The 12,814-nt window shown below is 47.7% G+C and overlaps 1 protein-coding gene across 1 annotated transcript in view; it reads right to left on the minus strand.

Annotated features, from left to right (window-relative positions):
• Window positions 1-12,814, minus strand: part of UNC80 (unc-80 subunit of NALCN channel complex) — a 3,271,126-nt gene that overhangs the window by 2,639,740 nt on the left and 618,572 nt on the right. Inside the window, exons 12-13 of the mRNA XM_085648598.1 lie at window positions 2,460-2,728; window positions 1,122-1,484 (exon numbers count right to left, since the gene is read on the minus strand). Of these exons, the coding sequence (XP_085504724.1) occupies window positions 1,122-1,484; window positions 2,460-2,728 (632 nt within the window). The remainder of the gene's footprint in view (window positions 1-1,121; window positions 1,485-2,459; window positions 2,729-12,814) is intronic.

Genomic DNA, 12,814 nt, shown 5'->3' on the forward strand with positions numbered 1-12,814 from the left:
CCTGTTGTTGATGTGCTGCCCCTGATGCAGATTTTTTTCCATTTAGCATGGTCTTGTCCAGTGGTTGCAACATTCTGAGCCCAAGTAATTTCCGAATTTGCCATAATGATATATGGGTCAGCCCCCATTTCCCCAAAGATTTTACTACTGGGAGGTGTGTTGGATGCCCAATAAGGACTGTAGAAAATGTTGGCAATGGCATCCCTCTTGGGCCGCAGGGGGTGGCTCTCACATGACAAAGGGTTCACCAAGCTTAAATGCTGGTTGAAAGATAAGATTATGTGAAGTGAAGTGGTGGGACTGTATGCTGAGATATTGCAGCTCTACTCCAGGTCAAGAGACTTCTGGAGGCCTCTTCTAGAATATTTAATGGAACAGGACGCACAGAGATAATTGATGTAAAATGGACACGTGTACACATGATCGAGAGATGAAATTGAACCCCAACACAGCCCAACAGACAATCTGTGTACACTTTGGGGCACTGTGGGGTGACCAGGTTTCAGGTGGGCGGGGAAGTCGGCATGGGTGTATAATGTATATTGTGAATCACTTAAACTAATACCCAAATGGGCTACTGCATGATGTAATCTTGTTGGACTACTGTATGTTATGGTTGTGCAAATAAACTTTAATAAATAATAAATAAAGAGGTACTGTTCAAGGTTTTCTGGATCTAGACTGACACCTGGTGAATATTTAATGGTAAGGAATCTGCGGTTAGAAGTATCTATCGGAAAAATCTATCGGTTCTCATGTATTATAAAATGTACAGGTAGGTTTTCCTACATTCCCCATGTTTATAGATATTTACAACCAATGATTTTTGAATTTCTGGTTTAGTTTCTTTGGGGGGGACTCTGTGGAAAATATCACTTTCTCTCTCTGGTATTCTTTTAAAATTAAAAAATTAGGCACAACACTGGGATTTTAGTATTACAAACAACACCCCACAGACACAGTGAAAGTCTTTCATGGGTTATTTTGAGTAAATGTTTAGGAAGAAATGTAAAAGCTTTTATCAAACGTCCAAAAACATGTATACCAGAGCGGAAAACAATACAGTTGCTTTTTGCATTAGGCATCTTTCATGAGAATTTTTGGCGAATTAATTTACAAACCTTCTCTGGGTTGGTTCCATTCTTGTCAGAGTATCCTCCTCCTCCACTTCCATCACCTCCTCCACTTCCACCATCTCCTCCTCCATCTCCTGCACCAACAGATGAGCCCCCAAATCCACAGGTGGATCCACCAGCTGCTCCTCGGAGCTGGAAGGTAACCTCGCTTTGCCTTTTATCTCCAGACCCTGAGCCAGACCCTGAAACTGAGATTGATCCATGCTCCTTGTTTTCACTCTTCTTTCTCCTCTCCACACAAGGTACCACCCCCAGCTGAAGGAGGCATTCCACAATATTCAGTGCCACATCACAGATCCGGGAGCTGATATCATGGTTCAGTACTAGGTACACAGCCTTCAGGACAACCTAGGTAGAGGAAACAGATTATTAAAGTCAGCATTTTCTCACTAGACACCTTTAAAAGCATATGAAGGTTGTTTCCTTTTTCTAAAATTTAGACCCATGGTACGAGCCACAATGTTTCATGCAACTGAACAAATAAGGTGGACTTAAGTTGCACACTTCCATGTGACACAATACACTTATTCATATCATCTACAGAATGTATTTTATAGATTGAATCGGGCTATTAACAATGAACATACATTCATACTCTTTCACTTCAATATAATGATTTGAGCTTATATTTTTCCAAACAATGTTTCAGTAAGATTGTGACTTTTTACAGATCAAAAGTTCTTATGTACCGATAATCTTGCGGTGCAGAAGTGTAGAAGATGTGTTTATAAACCATTTTTGTGTGGGTTGTCTACCTGCCTGAATTAGTATATGAAGATTAGGAATAAACATGGACCTTCTCAAATTACTGTTACAATTGGCACCTGAGCAGAAAAGGTATAAAATGTCAAAGAGTAAATGGTTCCATAACTGTGGCAGCATCTATTTATTGTAAACCAAAGTAATGTGTGTATCAACCAATCATATGGTAGACAGCAGCAATCCAAGTTTCTCACACAGAGACTACTTCCAATATACTTCAGTTCTGTTCTGGAGGGATGTTCACCAAGGACTAAGAGAGTAATTTGCAGACCATGCTGATTTGAATGCTAACCCAACTGCTAAGGCTAATAGCATGTGTCAGTACTGATGCTGGTAGAGCCTTGACATTTACTTTCACAAAAATCTTCCAAACAGGTCACTTAATAGTCACTGGATAGCAGTGAATTTGCAGTTGGATGGCATTGCTACAATGTGTATTAAAAATCATCTTTACCGCTCAATAAAATATATATTTAAAGATGACATTAAAACAGAAGTAAAGACTAAAATTGTGGTCTGCTTAATCACACTCAAGTCACAGTTTAGTCAACCCACAATTACCGAAAGATCAAGCATGCCATTCTTGTGTACAAAGTTATTGGTGCCATCGATATGTTCATTGTCCTCCAGGCTGCTGTAATTGATGCACGAGTCCGTCAAGCTTCGTGGAAGATTGGCGCAGGCCAATGGTTCGTGAGGCAACTCAGGGATAGGCACCTGGTTGCATAACTTTTTCATGTGTTCACTGAAAAAGTCGGCATATCCAACATTAAAAGAGGCAAGCGTTGTGTTGAAAGTAGCCACAGTGATGGTGGAGATCTGAGATCGCACTGTAAAACAAAGCAAATATATCAATTTAGCTTTTGACCTGAGGGCAATGAGTGTAAACTCATTGGCATCAGTCACAATCAGAGACACGCAATATCTGGTAATTAGAAGGTCCATTGCATTTTTACATAAAATTTCTGTAGCTTTTAATAACAATGTCTGATGTAACATAAGACAAACACTGATAATGCTAATAACAAATCAAACTTAATTTGGCAACAAATGCCTTAAAAGTTGAATACAACACAATATAAAACATAAAAATAAAAATCATTATAGAATTATTAAATCTTCATAAAAAAGAAGCATACACGTGAGCAGACAATAAAAGTCACTTAGGTTTTTTTAAAATTCGTAATCAATATACAGTTATCTGAGAAAGCAGTATATAACACTTTTTGAAACTACTATCCACAGTTCTGCCAATCTGGTAGAATAACATTAAGGTTATGAGTCCAATATAAACATTTGGGATGTCTGATCATCCTAAAGGGATGTTGTCATCTAAGATTAATAAAATAGTAGGTGCAGCTATATAGCCATCAGGTGTGGTGCATGGGTAAATATTCAATAGCGGCAAACAAAGGGCCCGATTCACAGAACTAACTTAAGACAAATTCCTAAACTTACTACCATTTACTCATTTTGGTATTCACAGAAGGCACTTACTCATTTTGGTACTCATCAATGAGTAAGTGCCTTCTGTAAATACCAAAATGAATAAGTGCCTTCTGTGAATACCAAAAAGGTAGTAAGTTTAGTATTTTGTCTTGAGTTAGTTCTGTGAATCAGTCCCAAGAAACAGAAGATAGTACTCCAAAAAAGCTCTGCTTATCTTTTTTTGGCAGCGTACTCTACAATCTTCATTGTGGGTGTTTAAAACAAAGACTCAACTAGCCAGTTTGTGCTTGAATTAGCAAGGCATTCAGTCTTAAATTCAAAATCTAACTTAATGTGGCAACAAATGCCTTAAAAGTATATTACAACACAATATAAGACATACAAATCATTATAGAATTATTAAATTTTAGCATGCTCAAGCGGGTTAGCGACCCATTTGCACATGCTAAAATTGTCATGGCCATGTACCAACACAATTTTGCAACTCGCAAATGAATTGACACTCGCAAAGAAGTGTTTAGAGATTCGCTATTTGGAAGGGGCGTTCCCTTCCAAATAGCGAGTCTCAAATCAATGTACTAATGTTTTGTGACCGCAATTGCGGTCGCAAAACACTCGCAAATTACCACCTACTTCAAGAGGGTGGTAATGCATTCGCAAATGGGAAGGGGTCCCAGGGTGACAGGCTCTGAAAGGAAAATTCTACTTACCAGTATGCATCTGTTCTTGGCATGTAGAGCTGCAGAATCTCACACTATGCATAGATCGCCATCTGGTGTTGGGCTTGGATGCTTGCATCTTGTTGTTGTCTTGGAAGAAGTCTTTTGTGGTCACAAGATAGGTGACTCCTCCCTTGGACGATAGTGCGCATGGACATCGACTACATCCTCAGATTGTTTTTCACCATGAAGGGAAATTATGGAGTTTGTAAGAAACAGAAAAGATGTCCATGTGTGATGTATCTAAGTAAGATAACACTGGAACAGATACAGGTTCCGGGGAGGTGGGTGGGCGTGTGAGATTCTGCAGCTATACATGCCAAGAACAGATGCATACTGGTAAGTAGCATTTTCCGTTCGAGGCATATGAGCTGCAGAATTCACACTGTGCATAGACTGTAAAGCAGTGTCTCCCCTAGCGGTGGTGACCCGTATCTGTTGCAGTGGTTTGAAAAAGTGTTTTAAGAACAGCCTGGCCTACTGAAGCTTGTTGCTTCGCCTGCACATCTACACAATAGTGTTTGGTGAAAGTGTGTGTGGTAGACCATGTTGCTGCCTTACAAATGTCTGCTAGGGGAAAGTTCCCTAAGAATGCCATGGAAGCCCCTAGTTTGCGTGTTGAGTGCGCTCTAGGTGGAATTGTCAATGTGCGTTTAGCGGTCTGGTAGCATATTTGAATGCATTTAACTATCCACCTGTCAATTTCGGCTTTGGAGATGGGATTGCCTTTATGAGGGGTAGAGAAAGCTACAAACAATTGTTTGTTTTCCTGAAACAATGTTCATACAGTCTGGTGGGAGGTTGAGGTAACTGAACTCTAGGACTTCAGGAGCCAGATTGCTAGATTCAGTTGTGCTTGATCTAGGTGCCTTATCTCTGGTTCTGCATCAGGAGGGTTGGGGAGAGACTTAGTTTTTGGTGCAGAACTACTGAGAGTTCGAGGAGTGTTGTGAACCATGGTTGCCGTGCCCATGTGAGAGCAACTAGGATCATCTTGAGAGACTGTTGTTTGAGCTTGCCTACTACTAGTGGAATGAGCGGAAGTGGCGGAAAAGCGTACGCAAATCTGCCTGACCAGTTCATCCATATCGCATGCCCTTGGACAACGGGTGTGGGAACCTGGAGGCGAAGGTTGGGCATTTTGCGTTTTTGTGTGTGGCAAACAGATCTATGTCTGGGTGGCCCCACATGTGGAAAAAGGGCTGAAGAACTTGCGGATGAAGTTCCCATTCATGTATCTGCTGAGTCTGATGACTCAACAGATCTGCAATCTGACTGTTCACTCCTGGAAGATGTTCTGCCAGAAGATATATGTTCTGTGGAATGGCCCATCTCCATATACTTTGCGCTAGATGAGACAGCTGCAAAGAATGTGTCCCTCCTTGTTTCTGTATGTTATACATTGCTGTCATATTTTTGGTGCGGACTAGGACAGTCTTGTTGAGAAGATGTGCTTGGAATGACTGACGCTAGAAAGATTGCCAGTAATTCTAGGTGATTGATGTGAAGCACTTTTTGTTGAGTGGTCCACCTGCCGTGAATTGTGTGGTTTAGGTGATGGGCTCCCGTGCTGGTGAGTGATGTGTCCGCTGTTAGCACTATGTGCGGAACTGGCTCTAGGAACGGCCGCCCTCTGGAAAGGTTTTGTGTGTTCCACCACTGCAGAGAACTATTTTTGCGGCTGTCCACTAACACCAGATCTGTAAGTTGACCTTGAGCGTGGTTCCACTGACGTGCTAAGCATTCCTGTAGAGGGCGCATCTGAAGTCTTGCGTGAGACACAATGAAAATGCAAGAGGCCATCATTCCTATGAGCTGCATAATCACTCGAGCTGGGAGAGAGTGTTGGGGTTGAAATTTTGTGATGAGGGTTTGCATACTGGCTATCCTGGTTGGATTGGGTATGCTAGAGCTTTGGAAGTGTCTATTGTGGCTCCTAGATACTGATGAAGGTAGGAGGGCTGAAGGTGCGACTTGGTGTAGTTTACTGTGAACCCCAAATTATGTAGTAGCTGAATCGTTTGGCAAGTTTGGTGAACACACTGTCTGTATGACTTGGCTTTTATTAGCCAGTCGCCTAGGTATGGATACACATGGATCTGCTGCCTTTGCAGGTGTGCTGCTACTACTGCAAGACACTTTGTGAATACCCTGGGTGCTGTGGTGACTCCGAATGGGAAAACCTTGAACTGATAGTGTTGGCCATCCACTGTAAACCTTAGATATTTCCTGTGAGCAGGGGGCGATAGAGGGCGTCAAGCAAGATGGTCGCACTCGCGTGAGGCTCTTGCTGTTCGGGCCACCATCCGCCGGTTATCCGCGGCATCTCATGCGGAAACCCACATCAGAGTATAGCAGAGGCTTGACAGACACAGCGGAATTGGTCAGGAACTGACAAACGAGGAAATATGCAGCGGTAGCCTGGAAATTCCCTACCTGGACCTGGGGGCAGAATCCGCAAGATGGCGGCTACCACAGCGAGTTGCTGATCTCCGGAGAGGACGAGCAGCGTCTGGCCGCTCCGACGAGCGGGGAGCGGGGAGCTGGTGGCGTCGGGCGGAGGCGGTCTGGAGTTTTGACCTGGTGGAGGGCTCTGAGCGACGCCTGCTCTGACATCTGGCCCCGAAGAGTGCACCACCTGGTACATCGCGCGTGGCTGATGTGCGCGGTACCGGAGAGGACGGAGCCCCCGATGCTGCCCTGCGGAAGGTGAGGTGAGCGGGATTGAGATCGTTCGTGGGAGGTGAGGGGTGAGAGGTGGACGCCGGGTCGCGGGAGCGGCATACGGTTAGGACGGCCGCGGCGCCCCCTCCCCCCGCGACCTGGAAATACCCGCTACTGCCTGCCGGTGGCCGGTTGATGCCTTCTGGGAAGGTGGTGCGTTGTGAATTGATAGTGTGCTCCGTCTGGGCCCTATGATATGCAACTCCCTTCCCCAGGGACCTGGGAATACTGCAGAGGAGCCTTAACTGTGCAGCCTGGGCCTGCATCACGACGAACCTGCCCGGGCTGCACTTGGTGAGGAGGATACAGGCGTATAAAGACCCCCCTCGGGTGGCGGCTGCTTTCTCCCCGCTGTTGAGGGGGCGACCGGAGTTGCAGTGTCGCCGCCGGGGGCCTAGGGGTGGCACGCGAGTCCCACCCCCCATTGGATTGGATCTCGTCTAGCGCTGCAGATACAGTGGTTGCGGACTGAGGCGACGCTGCGGGGGGGAGTGCGCCGCTATCGACGGCAGCTGGTTATTGGCCTGACTACGGAGACACTCTTCTTCGGCGCAGAGCTCCGGTGGCACGATCTTTCTCTGGTGTCCTGGGGCTGGGAAGCCTGCTGAGGGAATTAGCGGCAAGTGGACGAGCTGATTGCGCTGCACACCAAAGATCTAGATGCTCGCAGACGATCCCCCTTCTCTATAGCATCCTGGTCTTTGGAGATGGGGAAACCGGACGGCCGCCAGCCATAACTGACTTTTGAAGCGCGGAAGGCCACTCGCTCACAGGCAGAGCAGGAGGATGACTTCACAGAACATCCTTCCACTGCAGACCTTGAGGAGCTCCTGCTCGTCATGCAATCCAGCTTGACCTCCATCGAATCTAAGATGGACTCTATGAATGCTTGGCTGGACGGAGTCACGCACAGGGTAGACAGGCATGACGACCGACTGACGGAGGCGGAACGCCGTATTTCGGATCTCTAGGACACTGCCACCACTTCCCGGACTTCGGACATGGAGAGGGCCCTTAAGGTCCTGGCGGCCAAGAACGAGGATTTGGAATCCCGCTCTCGCCGTAATAACCTCCGAATTCTTGGCATGTCCGAAACGATGGCCACAGGGCGCATGGAGGAGTCTGTGGAGCGTCTCTTGGTCACGCTGTTTGGGAGGGAGGCCTTCTCGCCGGTTTTGGTGATTGAGCGGGCGCACCGTGCCCTGGCTGCGCGACTGGTCCCCGGAACTACTCCCCGTCCAACAATAGCCCGGATACTAAACTATCGGGATCGCGACGCCGCCCTCCGCCTCTCCAGGGAGCGCGGACAGCTCCGGTTTGAGGGCATGGAAATCTCTCTATACCCCGATTTTACCATGGCGGTGCAGGAGCAACGGCAAAAATTCATCCCAGTCAAAAAGAAACTGCAGCAGCTAAACCTACCCTATGCTATGCTTTTCCCGGCACGGCTTAAAATCACGCATTTGGGGAAACAGCTGTTTTTCAATACCCCCCAGCAGGCACAGGACTTTCTTAAAAGCTAGCCTAAATTGCCGCCAGCCCGCGCCTCCCCCTCCCACCCCCTGGAGGAGCATGGAGGGGCCTCCGACATAGAATGATGTACTACTGCGCCGGCCCTACATTTACCTTCACACAGTGGTCAGAAGCCTACCGTCAAGAATGTGCTCTTTCCCGGAAGCATCCTTTATGACATTGCAGCTGGGCGCGGCAGGGCAGAACTGTGGCACGAACACTGAACGGGGCGGAATGTATGGAACCCCGGGGGGTGTGCCCCCCCCTGCTCACCATACCTGAGAGAGTGCTGTACTGGTTGGGATGGGCTTGGTAAGTCTTTTGTCCCAGTATTGTGACCTACACGCTAGGAATGACTTTAAGCTGCAGGAAACCGAGATTTCCGCATTGGTCACCCATTAAGCCATAGAGTTCCCATATGTACTGGCTCGAGATGTCTTTCAAATGTTGTACGAACACCCTTGCTAATGCGAGGAGGAATTGGAAGCCCTCTGGAACCCACCTATTAGGTAAACCCTACTTATTGTTTGTACACTTTGGATGAGGTTGAAAAGTTTTGGTTGCGGGATCTTCTCCCATAGTCTTGTTGTTTCAATGGAAGTGGGGGGGGGTCTCTTGGGGCACGGGGTTGTGGGGAAGGGGGGAGGGAAGGGGACCATGGTAGAATTGGGCTGCTGATGTGGGAGGGGGGAGGGGGAAGTTTACTTACGGCCATAGAACCGCATGAAGTTGTGATTTGCCACAAGACACTGGCCAACAGACCCTGGTAGGGGACCTATTCGGCGAATGCCACTTGCCACACACAAATGACACTTCAGTAATCTCATGTCAGCCGCTGTGACTGACTCCCCGGCTCATCCCACATACCGGTTCCTCACATGGAACGTACGGGGACTAGGGGACCCGCGTAAGCGCCGCCATATATTGGCATATTTGGACCGTCACAATATCCAATGCGCAATGCTGCAAGAAACCCACTTTAGTCCTAATACGACCCCTACATTTGCTTCCCGGTGGGCCAGTCATACCAGCTTCTCTTCCTACTCCTCGTATGCTCGAAGCACGTGTATCCTTGTGAAAAAGAATCTTGCATACACCCCTATTGGGTCTCTGACGGACAAGCTGGGACGGTACTCCATGATCTGGGGCAGATAAGCTGCGCAGACCTTTACATTTGTCTCATGCTATGGGCCTAATTCTGATGACCCTGAATTTTTTTAGAGTACTCTGGAGTAAAATACTGGAAATAGGATCCACGCACTTGCTATGTGGAGGGGATTTAAATCTCACTCTTGAGCCTGAGTTAGACCGGTCCCCCCCCAACCCCGCCATTGGTCCACATCCCAATCCACTTTAAAAATGATCGTAGCTGATCACGAATTGGTCGATGCATGGCGACATATGCATCTGTCTCAGAGGGAAGGGACTTGCTTCACCACGGCTCGGGTTTCCTGGTCCAGAATTGATATGTGGCTGATTACTAAGGGGCTTATTCCATGGCTGTCACACACCCTCCATCTCCCTCGCACTTACTCTGATCATTCCCCGGTGCTAATTGGTCTTACCCCCCTGCATGAAAGCTCCCCATTCTTGAATTGGCGCTTGAATCCACGTTTCTTGCTGGACCTAGTTTTTAAGCAAGAAATCAAGCGGGAGATCACAAATTTTTTCCCGCGCAATGAAAGTTCAGTGGAGACTTATGCCACTATTTGGGAGGCATTTAATGTAACTATACGAGGCCTGTGTATTGCCAAGAGCGAGGGGATTCTGAAAGATATCAAGGCAAGACTGCGGAGACTTGAGGGTGAGCTCCACCGTACTGACCTGCAACTTCAGACAGAGCCGACGCCTGAACTACGGGTGCAGTTTAGGAATATACTAAATGAGTATCAAGACACAGCAGAACAGGAGTGTAAATTCAGGGGAAAGTACTTTAGGGAGCGTCAATATGGAGAGGGCGACAGGCCGGGCCGGGGCCTGGCATCCCTTGTCCGACCCCCGCGATTCTCAAATACAGTCCTTCAGATTGAGGACACAGATGGCCTGATCCATAGAGATACGGCGGATATAGTGCTGTATAAGAGTCAAAGGGATCATTCTACTAAATTTGACTCCTTTTTTGAAGACACCACGATTGCGTGGTTAGGGGATGGCCAACAAGAGTTCTTGCTACGTCATCACGAGGATGAGGAGATGAAAACCGCAATTATGCAGCTCTCATCCGGGAAGGCGCCGGGGCCAGATGGTCTCCCGGCGGAGTTCTATAAAACCTTTCATCACCTGCTCACCCCGGCTCTGCGACATATATATGTAGAGGCTAGGGAGTCTGGGGTTCTTCCCCCTTCTATGAGAGAAGCTCATATCATCTCCATACCCAAACCAGGGAAAGATGCCAAATATTGCGATTTGTACAGGCCCCTATCCTTAATAAACGTAGATGTGAAAATCCTCATCAAATTAATTGCCAACCGTATCAGCCCCCTGATGACCACCCTGGTCCTCCCGGACCAGTCCGGCTTTGTCCCTACTAGAGGAACCTCCCACAACTTGCGCACGTTGTTTGCGCTACTGCAGGATGTGGACCCGGAGACCAACGTGGCAGCAATTTTCCTAGACGCCACAAAGGCGTTTGATTCCCTGGAGTGGGATTATCTCGCCTTCGTGCTGCAGAGAATGGGATTTCCCCCCCATTTTTTGCCTGGGTCAATCTGCTGTACTCAGGTCTACAGGCCCGGATCCTTATTAATGGTGCATGTTCAGCTCCCTTTCGGATAACCAGAGACACTCGACAGGGATGCCCCCTGTCGCCTCTCCTTTTTACTAGCGCAATTGAACCACAGGCAGCTAAAATTCGACAACATCATCGGGAGCAGGCCCTGGTCTATCCGGAAAGACAAATCTTAATATCACTTTATGCGGATGACTTGACGCTATATCTGCGGGACCCCGCCGTTAGCCTTAATCAGATCCTCCGTGTTTTGATATTGTTTGGTAGACTGTTGGGAACAAAAGTGAATTGGAGTAAATTCCAGATATTCCCCTTGACTGCATCCACCCCGAGATTCGAGCCTAATTATCCCTTGGCTTGGTGCGCAGAATCTGTCACGTACCTGGGCATTCAGGTCTCTCGCTGTAGGGAAGAGTTGATGAGAGATAATTATGGCCGGGCATTGGATCAATTGACGGATAAAATAACTAGATGGATTGCGATGCCCTTAATCAATGGCCGCCCGGGTGTCTTTGGTTAAGATGGTGATTTTACCTAAACTACTCTACCTGTTAATTAATATAGCCCTCGCTCCGAGCCGCCACTTCTTTAACAGCATCAAATCACAGCTGATCAGACTGACATGGGGTGGGAGGAAGCCCAGACTGGCTTGGGAGATCCTCACGCGTCCCTTTGTCGATGGAGGACTTGAGGTCCCTGACATCGAATTATATTACATATGCGCACAGGCCCATTTTGCAGTCTACTGGCTCCATCCCCCCCATACATGCCTCATTTGGCAGTGGAGGATGGATATATGGCTCCCACTCCTTATTCGGCCTATTTAAGTGCCCCCCCCGTACTCAGACACCAGGCCTCGACTACCGTCCAATGCACTGTTCGGGCTTGGTGGAACATGGCGCAGAGACTGCAAAACACCCTTTTATATTCACCTCTAACACCCTTGCGAGGACGACATGACATACCTGTTTCACAGGAGGGAGGATGCTGTCAGATGTTACATAGGTTGTCACGACTCACTTGGGGTCAGCTATATACTCGCGGGACCTTTTGCACTTGCGACGAGTTTTTTGGAGCCTCTTCCCCCACTCCGCTGGAACGTTTCTACTATGTGCGGTTACGCCAAGATGTTCGTGCTCTTGTGTCCTGCTTCCCCCTCGAACCGCCTATCATGGCCCCCCTGCACGTCTTAATGCAGCAAGACCCCCCAGAGCATGTAGTTTCAAACCTGTATACCACCACTCAGAGGGAAAGGGACTGGGACCCAGCCCCGGCCAAGGCCAGATGGGAGGCAGACTTGGGACACCCCCTCACGGAAGAACAGTGGTCCTTCTGCTGTCGTCAGACTGGCGACATCTCGGCTAACAGCAGACTGTGACTCATACATTATAGATATTTACACCAACTTTATTACACACCTGACCGACTGCATCGTCTCCGGCTTCGTGATAATGACCGCGGTGACCGATGCGGAGCAGGAGATGCAGGGTTTGTACACTTGGCCTGGGATTGCCCATTGATCCGGAGGTACTGGGGGGGGTATTTAGCGCATTGGATGAGATGACTGGGGCGCACGTGCCGGATACCCTCCTGGTTGTACTTTTAGGGTGCACTGAGAAATTGCCGGTTAAGACCCGAAAATACACTTCATTGGCCCTTCTCTTAGCAAAAAGACAGATTGCATGCCGCTGCGGGCGAGGACGGGCTCCAAAATTTAAGGAGTGGATGAATGATCTCATACTTTTCCAAGATTAACTTCATACTTATGCTGAACTTATGCCACC

Source organism: Triturus cristatus, chromosome 3_2, assembly GCF_964204655.1.
Source record: "Triturus cristatus chromosome 3_2, aTriCri1.1, whole genome shotgun sequence".
In the NCBI taxonomy this organism is placed as follows: Eukaryota; Metazoa; Chordata; class Amphibia; order Caudata; family Salamandridae; genus Triturus; species Triturus cristatus.